Genomic DNA, 17,577 nt, shown 5'->3' on the forward strand with positions numbered 1-17,577 from the left:
TTAAGTGCTTTGAAAAGTGCCTGGATCACAGTTTAAGTAAAACACAGTGTCCCCTGGAGTTGTTAAAAATGGAGTAAACTCACATATATGCTCACTACGGGGAGCAGGGGAAGGAAGAAAAGTAATATTTTTTTTTAATGTAAAAGACACTATTCTGTGATTATAGCCATTGTTTTTCCTCTGACACTTCGGGCCTTATGTTTTACCTAAGCACAATACTCAACTGCAGCAAAGATGATCTGTGTAGTTATCAGATGGAGGTAGGGAAGTAACCAACGGTGCTGGAATGAAAAGCAGCTCAGAAAAGCCCAACCTTAAGTTTAGCACATTGAGTTTAACGAAAAACCTTTTCCATGGCGACTTCCTGGATACCTAAAAGTCGGAACGAATCACTCCCCTGCCACACTGAGGCGCTTGCTCTGATCAACAGCGCCACCTGCAGGGCAACACCGTGAAGGCTATTTGATAGTACTTGATCCTTGGCCAGAATTCTCTAATAGAAAACCCTAGAATTGCCAGTGAAAAGACCAACAAATTGCAAACGCTGAGGAGTTACTGAATCTGTCCTCCTATTTTCACACCTAATCTACCCAGGGAAGAAAACTGCCTCTGCAAAAATTTACACATAAGGAAAGAGGAAAAATCCAACTGACAACTAAAATCGTAAATTATATAGGAATAAATTTTGCTATGAATGATAAATATTTGAATTCAACAGATACCGTATACCTAGGTTTTTAAAATGAGTATTATAAATGGTTCTTTCCTACTTATAAATTTGTGATTCCAGTAAACATTTCAAAGAATTTCACTTTTCAAAACCCAATGCTTCTAAATTTCTTTCAGGAAAACACATTAAAAAAATTTTTTTTCAAGTGCAAAATACAGAACACACCCTAATAAACATTTACTGAGCTCTTACCATTGACAGGCACTATGTTACTTTGTGGGAGAAGCCAATGGCAACCCACTCCAGTACTCTTGCCTGGAAAATCCCATGGACGGAGGAGGGGCCTCGTGGGCTGCAGTCCATGGGGTCACTAGGAGTCAGACACGACTGAGCAACTTCACTTTCACTTTTCACTTTCATGCATTGGAGAAGGAAACAGCAACCCACTCCAGTGTTCTTGCCTGGAGAATCCCAGGGACGGGGGAGCCTGGTGGGCTGCTGTCTATGGGGTCGCACAGAGTCGGACATGACTGAAGTGACTTAGCAGCAGCAGCAGCAGCAGCATGTTACTTTGTAATATTTTTTAAAAATCTTTATAATTGTTACTGTCCTGTAGAGTAGAAATGCTAACCACAGCTGCTCAGGTCCACTGTGGAGGTGGAACTCTCACAGTATGGTTACAACACTCAGGGAGGGTCAGTCACAAGGGGATTCAGTGTAACCAGCATCCAGCAGCACAGGACTAGGACCTGGACTCCCAGCACCTTAAATCACATGGCCAGAAATAATGCATACAGATGTACATTTTAACTTCTATGGCTATTATAAGTAACTTTTATTAAACCAGTAATAAAACAAAGAGGGCCATTTAAAGGCAAAAATTTTTAATAAATGTCACAGCAAAAAATGTCCTTGTTGCTAGAAAGATGTAGAAAACTGAATTAGTTTCAGAGAAAACTTCTGGAGTCAGTTTAATTTGACTTTTATAACCTAAGATTAGAGCTGTTGGTACCCCTCTCACCAGTGTATTGCAGATTATTATTTCAAATTGGCTATAGCATGGCATGGCTTCAGGAGATACACAGGAAGATGGAGAACCTCCTTAAATACCTGATTAGAGAGAAATTATAAATGTAAAAATTTTTTAATTAAAACACTAACACAGCTTGTGTTTCAGAATACTCATTAAAAAATAAAATGCTTGGAAAAAAACTGGGTATAAAAAATACTTCAATTACTATTAATCTCATATAATTTCACAAAATGAAAACAACCAGTTACTACATGGTTCCTAAAAATGTTTTAAAATAGTGTTTTATTTTCTTTGGATTATATTCTATAGACAGGGCTACAAGACCTAGCACTGTAACTTACAAAGAAAAACCATGGTGAGGTTTTTTTTAAAAAAAAAAAAAAAAAACAAATGCTCAAAGAGAGTAATTTTCTCAAGCATCAGCTTGTATTAAAAAGTATGTATATATCAATACAAGGTGATTTAGTCTATTCTGAACTTCAAAACATGGAAGAAAACTTGGCTTTCGGCACAATCATTTCATGAGATGTTTAAAAGGAATCCCTGGTTCAGGAAAAAAATGGGAAACAGTGTGCGGGTATGTGTGCTAGGGAGTGGGGGTGGTGGAAACGGGATCAAGAAGTGGAGGATTTCAAGCACCTGATTCTCCAAGATCATTTTCTTTTTCATTGGCTTTAATTTTTAATCAAAGTTATACATCCTCTTGATTTAAAGACACAAACAGCTCTGTAAGACCTGTTATGGAAAACAGTAACGTCTCCTTCTTCGTGTCCCTCCCCCTCAACCAATTTACCTTCTCCTGAAGCAAAGATTTTTTCAGAATTTCCTATCTTTATAAGCCTATGTTGGTATTTCCTGTTTTGTAATTTTAGACATTATTGATTCTCCACCACAGAACATAACTGCCTGCCTTTCTAACCTACTCTCATACCCTGAACTCCTGCCAACATGCTCTAAAAAGGTTTATCACCATGTTTGGCTTAATATTCAAGGTTGACCACAGCTTTACTTAGGTGAACACTAGTCACAGCTGGGCCATAGAACATGCTATGAATACCATTCCTTCCCTGACAAATTTTAAATTGGTTGGTCTTTTCATTTGCTTGCTTCTCTGTCATAACTCAGCCCCAAACTCTTTGCCCATTGTCTAAATCTCTCCAATACATCCTGACACATCAGGTCCTGTACAAACGTCATCTTCTTCCAAGGCTTCTGCCCAGTCCAGTCTGGCAGGAGTCAAGGTGCTGGGTAGCTGCTACCCATTAGGGGAGCGAAGGCTGCCAGGAAGATGGAACTGCAGGAGCCAGTGTGCGCTTGGCAGGGCCCTTGGCTGAACCACTCCAGGGGCTCCTGGGCAGATTCTCAAGAGAAGGAGGCAGATGCTCAGCAAAGAGAAGGTGAACTACGCCGAGGTCACTGCAAACATACGCTGCTACACACTCGGTATTCTCTAAGAACAAACCTAAAGGCAATCACAGAAGCCTAATGGCTAAAAAGGAGGGTCTGAGGTTGCCTAAGAAATCCAGAGGTGTTTTGCATAGAAGCCCAGTCATCCAGAGGTGCAGGTTCTAGGTGGGGCAGGGGCAAGTCTCCGTCTGTCTCACAAATTTCTTCTGTGATGACACAGGTGATCCTGAGCGAGAGAAGCTGTGATGGTGATGAACGCCCTCAGTCATCTTAAACGCCAAGTCGATCCACAAGTAACTGTGCTCTGGTCCTCCATAAACAACGGACACTCTCTTCAATCACACCCTTTCCAGGCTGTGAGGGTGACCTGAATCAAGCTCGCCTCTGATTTCTTTATTTGCTTAGGAGATGTTCCTGCATCTACTGACAAGACTTCTATTTTCTTCTCTATTATGTTCTGATTTTTTCCAAATTCCCACCATGACATGTACTATTATTTTTTCTAAATTATAAAAATAATCCTAAATTTAAAAAATCAGTAACTCCTAGTAACATAAAAATTCACCTACTCTACTTTTTATTACTTGAGATGACGTCATGAAAACTTTTATTTTTTAAAGAGAGTCTCCTGATTTAGGCCTCAGACGCATAAGGGATTAGCCACCGTCATATTCAAAATGATACATTTATTCAAGGCAAATACTCATTTTCTTTGTCTTCCTCAGAAGAAAGAGTTGTAACAATGTGTGAAAGACTTGAAATGTCAATTTAAAGCACTTTTTACTGAAACTTGATTCCTTGGGCCAGAGGAAGGTCCTTACTGTAGTTGATGGTACTACGGGGGGTAAAAAATGAACAAAATTAAATGAAGAATAGTACACACGTAATAGAGGAAATTTTATGTCACGAAAAAAATGTAGCCGATCTGCAATATGTCAACAAGGCCAAATGTTCAAGTTATAAGATGGTGAAAAAAATTAGTATACAAAAAAGTTAGTATAGATCCAGTTTTATAAAAGAAAAAAAAAAGGAGAAACACAAAAGTCTGAAAAGACACAGCATTATCTGTTAGTCGTGGTTTTCAGGGTGTAAAGAATATGGAGACTATAACTTCATCTTCTTTATGTCTCTCAATAACGTGCAGTGAATTAGCAGGAAAAACACAGGGATTCACATTTGATAGAGATAAGAACTATACTAATTTGGAAAATAAAAGGTTCCCTTTTAGCCATCTGGCTTTACTCCTGACACAGAGCGTCCCCATTAAATGGGTTCCAAAAAGGCCGCAGCTATTAATACATGCTTGGTCCCCTAGATCCCAAGTACACAAGACAAATAAAGGGAACAAGACTGTCTTCAACAAAAGGGAATCAGACAAAGAGCATGCGTATGTCTGAGACTAAACAAGCCATAGCCAAAGCACCTCAGAAACTCCTGACATACATTCAAAAATTTGCTAAGAGTAGATCTTAAGCATGCATGCATGTGTGTGCACACACACACAATGATGTGAGGCTAAGAATGCGCTAACCTGACTGTGGTACTCTTTTCACAATGTATGCATACGTAAATCATCATGTTATACATTTTAAATATATTGCGATTTTCTCAATTATATACCTCAGTAAAGCTGGAGGGGGAAAAAAAATTCCTGACCTACATGAAGTTGCTGGAGAACCCCCCACCACCTCCTTCTGAAGTTCTAGAGCCAGTGAGAAACAGTAAATGAGACCAACAGTGTCCCGGTTCCCCACCTGTGCTCCTTTAACACCTAACACCACACGGGCCTCACCTCACATACCACCTTATTGCACTTGGATGGAGCGATTTCTAGTTAAAGGGGAGGGAAAATAGAAAACAAGTAAAAACTCCTAATCAAAATCTCCCAGCAACAGGTTCCCTCACCGGCTACCCTTGTGCTGTTCTACTTTCAAGGTTCATGCTCGCTATTCCCAGAGAGCAGGATATCCCCCACTCACTAGCCAGGCCTGCAGGCAGCCCGCCCACCTCCATGTCCTTCTACCCTGGTAGATTGCGGGGGTAGGTTAACCACACCCAGGGAAAAAACTCAAAAGGACAGCCTCTTCCGCTTTATCCTGCGGGATGACCTCAAGTGTCTTGCTATGGTCCTGTCCCTAGACAGAAACCACTGGTTTCACAGTCAGGCGCTGGGCACTAGCTGAGGACAGTTAGGAAAATAACAGTACCAAGTGGATGATCTGGGAGGGGAGAGCTGTGGAATGTTAGAAACACAAAATCAAGAGAAATTACACGAACACAGAGCAGGAAGCAGAAATGTGTAAAGCATGTTCCAGAGGCTGTAAGGCCAAACCGCTTCCCCAAAGCCTTCTCTTACCAAGTAGATCTTCTCATGTACTGCTTCCAGGCATCACTGCCTGACTCCCTGCCACCGCCAGTGTGCTTCTCTCCTCCTAGAGAAGTACACAAACAGCTCATGAGCAGCGCCTGTGTGGGCTCCTACTCAGCATCATGGAAATGAAGACACCAGGGGACCAGAGCTACCTGACCAGTTACCTTACCTTTGGCCACAGTAGCTCCTCTGCAAACAAATAAATAAAAGAGACCAAAACAAACACAAAAAAGGGAACTACTATGAAAAATAAAGTTAAAGGAATTAACAAAAAATAGAAATATCAAGCAGCAGAAGGAACCTTAAAAAATACCTTACCATTAGACCAAGGTGTTAAGAGTAGAAACCTCTCGACAAGGGAAATATAATTTATTTTCCCATTTATGCTTATCTCTATATAATTTTCTAAAATATACATAAACTAATCTTATAATAATAAAATGCTTAAATGTTATATTAATATTTTTAAAGATATTATAAAAAGATAATGATTCCACAAAACAAGAAAAGGCTACATTTAAAAGTATGCTATCAAAGTACACTTAATATTGTTTTTTGGTAAGAGCAGAGGAGAAAAAACTTGAGAGAAGGATTAGAAGAAAAGTTTGAAGAAATCTCTCAAAAAGACTTATGATATAGATAAAGGGAAAAAAAATTAGATAATTCTTCAAGAGATAACATTCAAATAATAGGAGTTCTAGAAATTAAAACAGAAAAAAAAAAAATCAAAGGGAAAAAAACACCACCAAAACAAAATAAAACTATCAAAAGCTTTCCACAACTGAAACTTGTGAGTTCCAATACTAAGGCCAATTACTAGCCCACTGACTGTGCAACAAGAATCTTACCAAGATCTCCACTGAGGCATATTACTGAAGAATTTCAGAACATCAGACGTAAGTAATAGACCCCAAACTTTTGAAATGAGGGGAAAGATCAGAAATCAAAGTGGATTGGGCTTTTCAGCTACAGTAATGGAAACCAGAAGACAAGTAAGATATAACTTCAAAGTCTGAGAAAAGTTACAATCTGTGCAGAAAATACACAGCAGATCTGTTTACAATGCCGCTAGCATCTGGAAATTTACAGGCTAACCAGCTCCCCATATGGTCTCACTGGGCAAACAATGTAGTTTTATGTTTAATACCGGTTTTCCTTCTCAAGAGTCTGAAATCTGGGGGCATGTTAGGCCTTGCATGCCTGGGCGACCAACTCCCAATAAAAGCTTTGGGTACCAAGTCTCTATGCTTTCCTGGCAGACAATGTTTCACACATGTTGTCCAACACGGTAAAAGAAAAAGGATTCTCCACATACCAAATGCACCTCCAATCTCAGCCCCACTCGTCGGAATGTTGACGTTTACAATGCCACAGTCTGATCCTTTTGGTCTGCATATATAAAAAGGGAGGCACAGCGAAAGCAAAATATAGGGAAGTTAAAAAAATACACACACACACACACAAATGAATAAATAAATAAGCCAAACAAAACTTCTAAGATTCTCAGTGCTGAAAAACAGATTTTCACCTATGATGGTGTCATTTTCTTTTTTGTAAAGTCCATTCACCACACAAATCAGACTTATATACATTTTCAAAATAGATAAAGTTATACCCAAGCCAGCGAAAGATTCTGCCCATATCCTTGGTAAAGATGCTACTTGAAAGTCCCTGTTTGACTTCATTGTTCCATGCAAAGACCTCATCTTCATTCTAAAAGGACAGACATTGGAAGCTGTTAGATGATACAGTGTCAGGTCCAACCGCTAATGGTAAACTCATTCCATAAAATTTACCAGTGTAATCGTAGGGGAACTAAGGAGTCAACATCTTCCTAATACAGTGCTTTGTGGGATCTTCCCCTCAAATGAACTTTGAGAAAAACATAGGGGGACTTGCTTGGCTGTCCAGTGGCTAAGATTCAGTGTTCCCAGTACTGGGAATCTGGGTTCCATCCCTCATCAGGGAACTAGATCCCATATGCTGCAACTAAGAGTTTCCATATGAAGACCCAGCACAGCCAAATAAACATAAAACACACATACACACACACAAGTACATTCTTCCGTTCATGCCAGGACATATAAGATCTATGATTTACTAAGCTCTTACTACATGCAGCATAAACACACTGACCTGGGCATTGAACATGCATTTATATATTTAATTCTCAGCCAATGACATAGGATCAATGTTATCCAAAATTTACAGATTAGGCAAGAGGGGCTAAATGATATGCTCAGAAACTCAAACATGTAGACACACGACAAAACATGAAACTACAATTTATAGTCACATTATGTGGAACAACAGTAGACAATTTAAAGCAAGATTTTAATTCATGCAATCACATAATTGCAACAAGGCATGTCTCGTTACCCTTTAAGTGTTAATCATAGTAGCCAAGCCTCAATTCAATCTCTAAGCTTCTGCTGGCAGAGTAGGACCTGCTGCATGTGAGGAAGGAGACCCTCTAGATACCTATGTCTGCTGAAACCTCTGGCAGCCTGTCCTCTGATACAGGTTGTAACTGTATGTTTATATCTTCTCATTTTGTCTATTGATATTGAACACTCAGACTATCAAACTACCTGATCCCTTTTGTGCACAAGATGATTGCACAGCATACACAGCTCAGAATCAGGTGATACAGACAATCTGGGCCACATTCTCCATTAATTTCAACATTGGCCCTTGGCTTGTCTCAATTCCCCTGGAATCTAGCTTAACATGCTTTATTGTCTGAAGTGTTCGGATCATCATTTTTTGTCCTTAACTTTCAAATCTCTACTAATCAGAGTCATTTTATAAAACCTCCCCAAAAGCCTAACTGAGTGAAATTGAATATGCCTTTATTTTCTCCTGGTCTTCTCATTTGTTTCAACATTAAACTAGAGAAAAGCGAGAAGGAATCCACATTTTACCTTGAATTTAAAGACATAAAGAATCGGGGCAAAAGTCTCTGTGTGTACAATGGATGCATCATGGTCAAGACCTGTCACGATTGTCGGCTCTACGTAATTTCCAGGGCGATCCATAACCTGCAGCAGAGAACGGAAATAAAACCAAGAACGTTTGTTTTTGGTTCTTCGGTTCAGCAGATACCATCTTTGCCTATACTTTAAGGTCTTTTTTTTTTCATATGGACCATTTTTAAAGTCTTTATTGAATCTGTCACATTATTGCTTCTGTTCTATGTTTTGGTTTTTTGGCGGGGCATGTGGGATATCAGCTCCTCAACCAGGGATCAAACCCACACTCCCTGCATCGGAATGCGAAGTCTTTGCCAGGGAAGTTCCATGCCTATACTTTTGGGGAAAAAAATAAATATAATTTATAAGTGAATTATTTCTCCAAAATAACTTCCCATCATGAATGACAATTTCTCTGCCACCTATTGGTTCTAACTTAGTTGGTCAGAAAAAGAAAAGAAAAAAGGGTCCAGGACAGAGAGCCAGGCTATGCATCATGACCAAGTTACAGTGAAAAAACGCAGCTATAGGTGGCTATTTTTAACTCCACGTAATTTTTAAAGAGGTAATCTATATCCATCCTGTTAACAACATACCCCCCCTCCACCTCCTCCCTAATTCTTACGTTGAAGCCTTAAACCTCACCTTCTCCACTGTGACTAAATTTGAAGACAGGACCTTCAAGGAGGCAAAGTTAAATGAGGTCATGTGGGTGAGGCCCTTAGATAGAACTAATTGCTCATAAGAAGAGACACCAAGGACCTCCTCTCTCCAGCAGACCATGTGAAGACACTGAGAGAAGGTGGCCACCTGCAATCCAGAGGCCTCATCAGGAAGAACCAAACTTGCCAGCACCTTGATTTTGGACTCAGCCTCCAGAACTGTGAGACAATAAACGTGTTGCTTAAGCCACCCACTCTGTGATGCTTTGTTATGGCAGCCCTAGCAAACTAACACACAGGAACACAGAAACCTGAAGCTCCAAAAGGGCATACTGTAGACACGCTCCTAACTAAGCTCCACATAACCAAATCGCTAGTTCATCTCCACGTTAACGTCTATAAAATACTCTGATGCCAGCAGCAAGCTGCTTGGCCAGTGGTCAGTTCTCCGGTGTGCCTGTAGAATTCTGTTCTCACCGTTCTGAGCTGTATGTTTACCAACAGTCATCTGTATTTACCCCCAGTTCTGTATGCAGCAGCTGTATTTGTTACTGTAATCCTATACTGCATTATGTAACTTAAGCAAATATTACCCAAGGGGGGGGGGAAGTTACTTCTAAAAAGATTAAGTTATATGCTTAAAAAAAAAAACTCAAGGTAAATAAGTAACAAAAATACAAATATGTATACACATGTCTATCAGGTGAAATGTAGGTGTGTCAATGTTAAGAGAAGGATTCTGCTCTCAGAGAGCTTTGCAAGAGACTCAGTTCACTGTGATTTTTAAAGAACTGAAAATACATTGTAGATAATAAATGATATTTATAGCTTATTCAAGGATGAAGACAAACTTCTATCGTACATGAAGAAACTGCCTTGGATCTGCATCTCAAGAATCAAACAAATAGAGTGTGAAATGAAATTCATATTTTACAGCAAGACAAGAAAAATTTAACCATCAAAAGCTTTCTTTGCCCTATGGCCTCCTCTCTCCCCTCTACTGTGCATTGTGTATCTGTATTATGCGTCAACCAAACCTCCCCATAAGCAGAAACACCTGCTCAACCATAAAGAGCAAACATTCTCCAAGCACCAATAATACAGTTCCTAAAATGTAACACTCCTTCATTATCTTGTAAGGAGCCACGATGACATTTCTCTAGACTGTGTAAACTCTCATTTAATATACAGCCCTCTGTCTAAAATACTTTTCTAACTGCCTTGACTTCTAACAGGCAGAATGGTTCTTGAAACGTTCCAAGATGCTGTTCCTGGGTTATAATCCTCAACTTGGCTCAAATAAAATTTTCCATTTCTTTCTTAAACCAACTAATTAATTTTCCACTGATAACAGTAATATGTGTCAAATTAAAATGCTTGTAGTGTGTATTTTTTTGACTCTCTGCCTTAAATGACTTAAAAATCACGATTAAATGCAGATTTAAACTGTACTGAATACAGTCTTCCCCTGTACCATGAGAAAGAGGTCTTCATCTTCCTTCCATACAAATTGCCAGGCACACAATTCAAAGATAACCTTGGCTCTGAGTTGTGTCTTTTCAGAAATGTTCCATGCGTGTTACACTGTCATTCTTTCAAATATGTACTTACTCCCCTATTACAAAAGGAATGCAGAAAAGAAAGCCGGCAGTCAGGGACACTTCATCAATTTACCCAGAGCCTACTTGTGCGCAAAAGGAAAAGAAAGTCCTGATCTCAAGTGGTCCTTACCTTGCCACCATAGACAACGGTGCCACCTTCTTTCTTTGCTTCTTCCACTGCTCCAAGAAACATGCTCACTGCCTGTTTGGTGTGGAGTGGCCCATACAGAACGTTAGCTGGAGAGAAAAAAAGAATGCTCTTCATTTCACCCTAAAAGGCATCATTTTATTATTCTAACAGCTATTCCAATGAGCACACCAATCCCTTCATGTATCACTTCGGTTTAGAGCAGGAGGTTTCAGCAATCTTTCTCTGCAAAGAGCCAGAGAGTAACTATTTAATGCTTGGTGTGACACGTGGTCTCTGCCATGACTACTCAACTCCACCAATGCAGTGCAAAAGCAGCCACAGAAGACTTGCAAAAAAGCAGGTGTGACTGAGTCCTCATAAGCTTTCTATAAAGAAACATGGAGGGTCAAATCTAGGCAAAGAGCTATCAATTCATCAGAGAGCTGCAGTCAAAATATAGGCTCTGCTTCTTCATTACAGGGTGACTATTCTCTAAGAACCTCATAGGCCCAGCAGTCGTGAACAAGTTAAGGGTGCACAGGGGGTCAGGGAGGCGATGAGGTCAGACCACGCAAGACTATAAACTTGCTAAAATGGGGCTCCAAAGGCATCGAAGTTTTAGTCCAAAAGCAATGAATGTGTTAAGCAAGAGAGTGAATTATCTGATTACATTTTTTAAACTACTTTGGTTATGCTGGAAGGCAGAAATGGAAGCAGAGAAGTCAGGTAGGTGCCTCTCACCACCTTGCCTAAGGGAATATGGTGGTAACTCCAAAGAGGGAAACAGAGAAGGAGCAGCTCCTCAAACTCTCCCCACCTCAAGATCATTTCCCAAGCTCACGCACCAGCTCACATGAAACACTCAGATCCTAACTCGGAGCAGACTTGTCACTCCAACTGCCCAATAATAACCTGCTTCAGAGTCCCTTGGGCCTCTCGGAAAGGGAAAATATATATGTAGAAAATCAGAAACTCTTATACCATCAGCAGTTAAAAAGAAAATCTCTGAACTCAACCGGATACTCACAGTCCCAAGGGTTCCCAACACGGATCTGTGCGTAGGCCTTTTTAAGTCTATTGACAACTTCATCATGGATGCTTTCATGTAAGAACTAAATGAAGAAACATTCAAGGGATTAGGAAATATAAATGCACTATTAATAGTACATATAAATGCACAAAATTGCTAACAATGTACAATTTTATTTTTTTCCTGCAGCATTTTTTTTTTTTTTTGGCCACATTGTGAAGCTGTGGGATCTTAGTTCCCTGGCCAGGGATTGAACCCATGCCCTCAGCAGTGAAATCTCAGAGCCCTAACCACTAGACTGCCAAGGAATTCTTCCAATTTTTCTTTTTCTTTCTTTCTTTTTTTTTTTTTAAAGGTTTACCTATTTATTTGGCTGGGCTAGGTCTTAGTTGCAGCATGTGGGATCTAGTTCCCCAACCAGGGATCGAACCTGGGCCCCCTGCCTTGGAAGCTCATAGTCTTAACCACTGGACCACCAGGGAAGTTCTCCCAACTTTTCTTTATAGTACTGATTTATACAGGTGACCCTGGAACAACATGGGTTTGAACTGCTCAAGTTCCCCTGTATAAAAATATTTTTCGAGAATAAATGCTTCAGGACTACATGGTTCACAGTTGGTTGAAACAGAAGATTTTGAATACAGAGGGCCAACGATAAATCATAGAGAGGTATGTAGTACTGGAGTGGATTTTTCTAAGGACTACTACTGTCCCTATAGAAATTGATTTGGGTTATGACCCAAATAGTATCCTTTAATATTTGACACTTAATAGAAAGGATACAATAGTATCCTTTGATATTTGACCCAAATAGTATCCTTTAATATTTGACACTTAATAGAAAGGATACAATAGTATCCTTTAATATTTGACACTTAATAGAAAGCATAGCTATGCATATTTGCTCCAGGACACAAAAGAAAAACAAAAGTTGACCAAATAAAAAAATACTTGACATTTACATCATTTCATAGTTTGCCATGTAATTAAGACTACAATATTTTGGAGTATGACTGCTTCCTTCTAAGCTTTAATGTAATAAATGCTTAAGGTGAACAAATTTAATAAATTATAAATACTTAATGAAAATTGTAGCTTATTAAATGTTTTTGAGAACTTCAACTGAATAATGCAAAAACAAAGAAAAGATTGATATTCATTTACTATAAAATATAGGAAAAGTGAAAATGAGAGGTCATGGCAAAAGTAAAGACTTAATTTCCCTATTATCTTCTTCTAAAACTAATTTAGATTATGCTAATCTTATAAAGAATTTGTTCACATTCATTGTGGCTGGGAGGAAAAACTCAAAGCTATGGCCACCTCAGAAGAGCTGACTCATTGGAAAAGACCTTGATGCTGGGAAGGATTGGGGGCAGGAGGAGAAGGGGACAACAGAGGATGACACGGCTGGATGGCATCACTGACTCGATGCACATGAGTTTGGGTGAACTCCGGGAGTTGGTGATGGACAGGGAGGCCTGGCGTGCTGCGATTCATGGAGTGGCAAAGAGCTGGACACGACTGAGCGACTGAACTGAACTGAACTGAATTCCTCCATAATTCGATTTTTTTTTTTTAATGACAGGAGGAAAACTCAACAACAATTATTTTTAAAAAGGAAAATGTAGCCAAATTTTCTGCCTAATCAAAACTTGTTTGGCACAAATTTTCAGTAGCATGAGTCATGAAAATCAAGGCTGTATCCCATAAAAAAACATTTTAAAATCCAGCCCAAAACTAAGGGTGGATATTAAACTTCCCAAGCCCCAAACACTGAAGGGAAACCACTCTCATCATATTCACTTAATATTTATGTGCTCTATACACTATGTGAACAGACTTAGACATTTCTAAAGACAGAATACACATACATTTACTTTCCAGAAAATTATGTAACATCAAGTCAAATCCAAGACTTGACTTACAGGCCAAAATTTTTTTAATTTTTAAAATATTTTACTACTTAAAATGTCTATAAAAAAGCCAAAATTGTCTGTCTTTTAGCAAACAGTTTCTAATTTTTCAAATGTTTTGTTGTTGTTCAGGCTCTAAGTCATGTCCGACTCTTTGCAACCCCCTAGGGTGTTCAGGTTGTTTTATTCTCCAAGTGACATGGGACTCGGTCCACATTGTTAGGTGCAGGATTGAAAGCAGGTCTAATCTCCCAAGTCCAACTCCAGGGAGGGCTGGGCCACGTCTAGCTTGGGGCAGAGCTGAGGCAGGGACCCCCGCTGACCAGCACAATGTGCCACGAGCACAGAACAGAGCAGGAGCGTCAACCACGTTCAGAAACCGCAGGTTTCTAGCGGTGCTTCTATCACACTTCCTGAATGGTACAGTGTGTTTAAAAATGGCAATGGAAAAGCGGGACACCCTCACATGCCCACGCAGACACTCACCAGGCGCCTCGCGGTGGTGCACCTCTGGCCGGCTGTCCCCACGGCTGCAAAGAGAGCTGAGGGGACGACTAAGCTGAGGTCCGCGTCCTCAAAAGCTTAGGGAAACAAAACACACCCATTAGTGTCATGAAGTAGGCAGACAAGGTCCTTGACACTAAGTGGTGCAAGATGATGCCTTTAGAAAGCACTGGAAGAGAACAGCAGAACTACTCCTCTAAGATGAGCAGGTTCACACAGCAGAGGCAACTTCTCTCCCAGGGAAAATGATATGAGAATAGAGCGATGAGTTCATCCTCTTTGACCTGTTTTATCTTTCACCTCTTGGGAGTTTCTGGTGCTGACTAAGCCTTGTCTGCACTCAAACGTGATCTCTTCTATAAGACACCGTTGTCTTTGTCAGTTTTACTTGCCTCCACCCTCAACCCCACGGCCGATTACAATGGCAGATTCCCTGGGCCATAGAGAGCCCATTGGGACCCTTCTGATTTATTACCAACATCAAACCAAGCTCTCTAACAATATCTACACCCTCACCTGCATCAGTCCGTTCCCTTAAATGCCACTTGTTCCCCCCTCTATAGAAGTTTTTTCAAATCTCTCAAATCCCTCATGCCCTTTACTCCCTCACCAGATGACCTTACCCTGCACTTAGCGAAAAATCTTGGATAAGCCCTTTCCTGCTTCCTCTGCAACTCTGAAGAGATCAACACAAAATCACCTCCAGATTCCTCTCCCCTTTTGTCTATATTCCTTCCTCCTACTCTTCTGCCCTCTGAAGAAAAAACGAGCATCGTCTTTACAAGATTAACCCTTCCAGTGATACACTGTATTACTTATAACTCTTTCCTTTCCACTCCTTCCATAAACTTACAGTCCCAATTGCCTTTTACATCCTCAATGTTCCCCTGCCCAGTCTAATAGCACTCTCAGACTAATGTGATAGTTAAGAAGGTAGTTTGTACAACCAAACAGACCAAAGTTCTTATCCATCCCCATCCCTTTTTAGTTGTGTTATTTTTACCTTTTTAAGCCTCAGTTTCCTCACCCATAAAATGGAATACTATTATCTGGGGTACTAATGGACGATAGGAAGGAGTTTTAGAAAGAGAGCAGTGCTCTGGGGTCTGATTGCCAGGATACAAATGCTGACTCTGTCACTTTAGGCACATATCATTTTAAGCCTCAGTGTAACTTTCTAATGAGATTAATAAAGGTATCTGCCTCATGGGACTATTGTGGGGATTAAATGACATATGGCATATGAAACAGCTTATCACAGTACTTGTCAAATGCCTGCTGCTGCTACTGCTGCTGCTGCTAAGTCACTTCAGTCGTGTCCGACTCTGTGCGACCCCATAGAAGGCAGCCCACCAGGCTCCCCCATCCATGGGATTCTCCAGGCAGGAACACTGGAGTGGGTTGCCATTTCCTTCTCCAATGCATGAAAGTGAAAAAAATAAAGTGAAGTAGCTCCGTCGTATCCGACTCCTAGCGACCCCATGGACTGCAGCCTACCAGGCTCCTCCATCCATGGAATTTTCCAGGCAAGAGCACTGGAGTGGAGTGCCATTGCCTAGTGATCAATAAATGCTAACTGTATTTTTTAATCAGCTCTCTCTTACAAGACTAGAAGTTCATCCAGAACAAATCCTTCATCATACACTTTTTCTATTCCTGGTGTCCCCCACAAACACAAAAGCATTAAACACAATAACGACAGCAATGTACAATTAGGAAGTTTTTTAATCATAAAATTCATGATTCTGCGAAGTCTCAACCAACTGATATTCATTATATTATCCAGAAGTTACGCTGGTGGACTATTTCCTTTTGTGTCAAACAAGTGAAAAAGAGAATTAAATAATCCCTAAGACTATAGCTAAATGATAAAATACCTTAAGGAAGTGTTCCTTCCCAATGTGAAAGCACTCAACATTCCACTGATGACAAACTAGTATTTCTGGAAACAGATCATATAAAGAGTGACTTATTTATTCTAGAGAAACATGTGGCCCGTTTAAAAAAAAAATAGGAGAACAAGAAACATGCTACATTAGAAAGTCTCACACATAGGTTCTAAGCCCCAGGGAACATTTTCCAAACATGAACACACTGTGCTCTGTCTCATAAGGAAAAGTTCCCACGCACGGGAGTTAGATCTCAAACAACAGACAGAACAGATGAGTTCTCACACAAGTTCTACACATTCAGGATGACTACTGAAGATATGTCAACCAGAAAACAAACAAACAAAAAAGGCAGCCTTACCTATAATGGCATTGTTTCCTCCAAGTTCTAATAAACTTCTCCCTTTAGAAATATATAAACACAAATTAATGCCTATTTCAGTTTATTGCACACACCTGCAAACCACAGCCTATCCCATTTGCTTTACTTTCAGATTTAAAATATAGCATGAGCATAAATCAGTTGTACCTTAAGGAAAAGAAAAGTGAACGAGCATTGCACTAATGTCAAGATGACTGATTTTAATAACTGTCTGATGGTTATATGATAGAAAGTCCTTGTTCCTAGGAAATACACAAACATATTTAAAGGAATACAATGTCTTCAACTTTCTCAAAAGGTTCAAAAACAATATGTATGTGTTTTTGTGTGTGTATGTGTGTGTGTGCTGCTGAAGAGAAAGTGATTTTAAAAATGGGGCAAGTGACTGGTAAAACTTATTAAAGAGTATATGGGATTCTTTGTGTTAGTCTTACAATTTCTCTAAGCTTGAAATTATATCCCCTTTAACTCCAAACAGTTAGTGTAAAATGGTACAGTCACCGAGGAAAATTATATGACAATTTCCCAAGAACTTAAACACAGTACTACCATAAGATCTAACAATTCCACCTCTGGGTACTTAACCGTAAGAAGTAAACAGGGGCCTAAGTAGTATTTGCAACAGCATTTTTCACAATAGCTAAGAGGCAGAATCAACCCAAGTATCTATAGACAAATGCACAGATAGATAAACAGTGGTATATCCATACAATAGAGTATTACTCAGTCTTTAAAAGGAAGTTCTGACACATGCTACAACATGGATAAACCTTGAAGATACTATGCTAAGTGAAATAACTGAGACACAGAAAGGCATCTACTGTATGAGTCTACTTATAAGAGGAGGCTCTTAGAATAGTCAAGTCTGAGACAGAAAACAGAATGCTTGTTCCCAAGGGCTAGGAGATGGAAGAAATAGGGAATTGGTTTTTAATGGGTAGAGAGTTGGGAAGACAAAAAAAGTTCTGGAAATGGATGATGGTGACAGTTTCACAACAATGTAAGTGCAA

General features: G+C 39.8%; 1 protein-coding gene across 1 annotated transcript in view; it reads right to left on the minus strand.

Annotated features, from left to right (window-relative positions):
• Positions 1-1,537: 1,537 nt before the first annotated feature.
• The window catches only part of ALDH7A1 (aldehyde dehydrogenase 7 family member A1), a 37,543-nt gene continuing 21,503 nt past the window's right edge, over positions 1,538-17,577 (minus strand). Inside the window, exons 10-18 of the mRNA XM_027547009.1 lie at positions 16,547-16,588; positions 14,279-14,373; positions 11,874-11,958; positions 10,847-10,953; positions 8,406-8,522; positions 7,097-7,194; positions 6,797-6,870; positions 5,467-5,542; positions 1,538-3,945 (exon numbers count right to left, since the gene is read on the minus strand). Coding sequence (XP_027402810.1) covers positions 3,891-3,945; positions 5,467-5,542; positions 6,797-6,870; positions 7,097-7,194; positions 8,406-8,522; positions 10,847-10,953; positions 11,874-11,958; positions 14,279-14,373; positions 16,547-16,588 — 749 coding nt within the window. The 3' untranslated portion in view covers positions 1,538-3,890. The remainder of the gene's footprint in view (positions 3,946-5,466; positions 5,543-6,796; positions 6,871-7,096; positions 7,195-8,405; positions 8,523-10,846; positions 10,954-11,873; positions 11,959-14,278; positions 14,374-16,546; positions 16,589-17,577) is intronic.

Source organism: Bos indicus x Bos taurus, chromosome 7, assembly GCF_003369695.1.
Source record: "Bos indicus x Bos taurus breed Angus x Brahman F1 hybrid chromosome 7, Bos_hybrid_MaternalHap_v2.0, whole genome shotgun sequence".
NCBI classification, from domain to species: domain Eukaryota; kingdom Metazoa; phylum Chordata; class Mammalia; order Artiodactyla; family Bovidae; genus Bos; species Bos indicus x Bos taurus.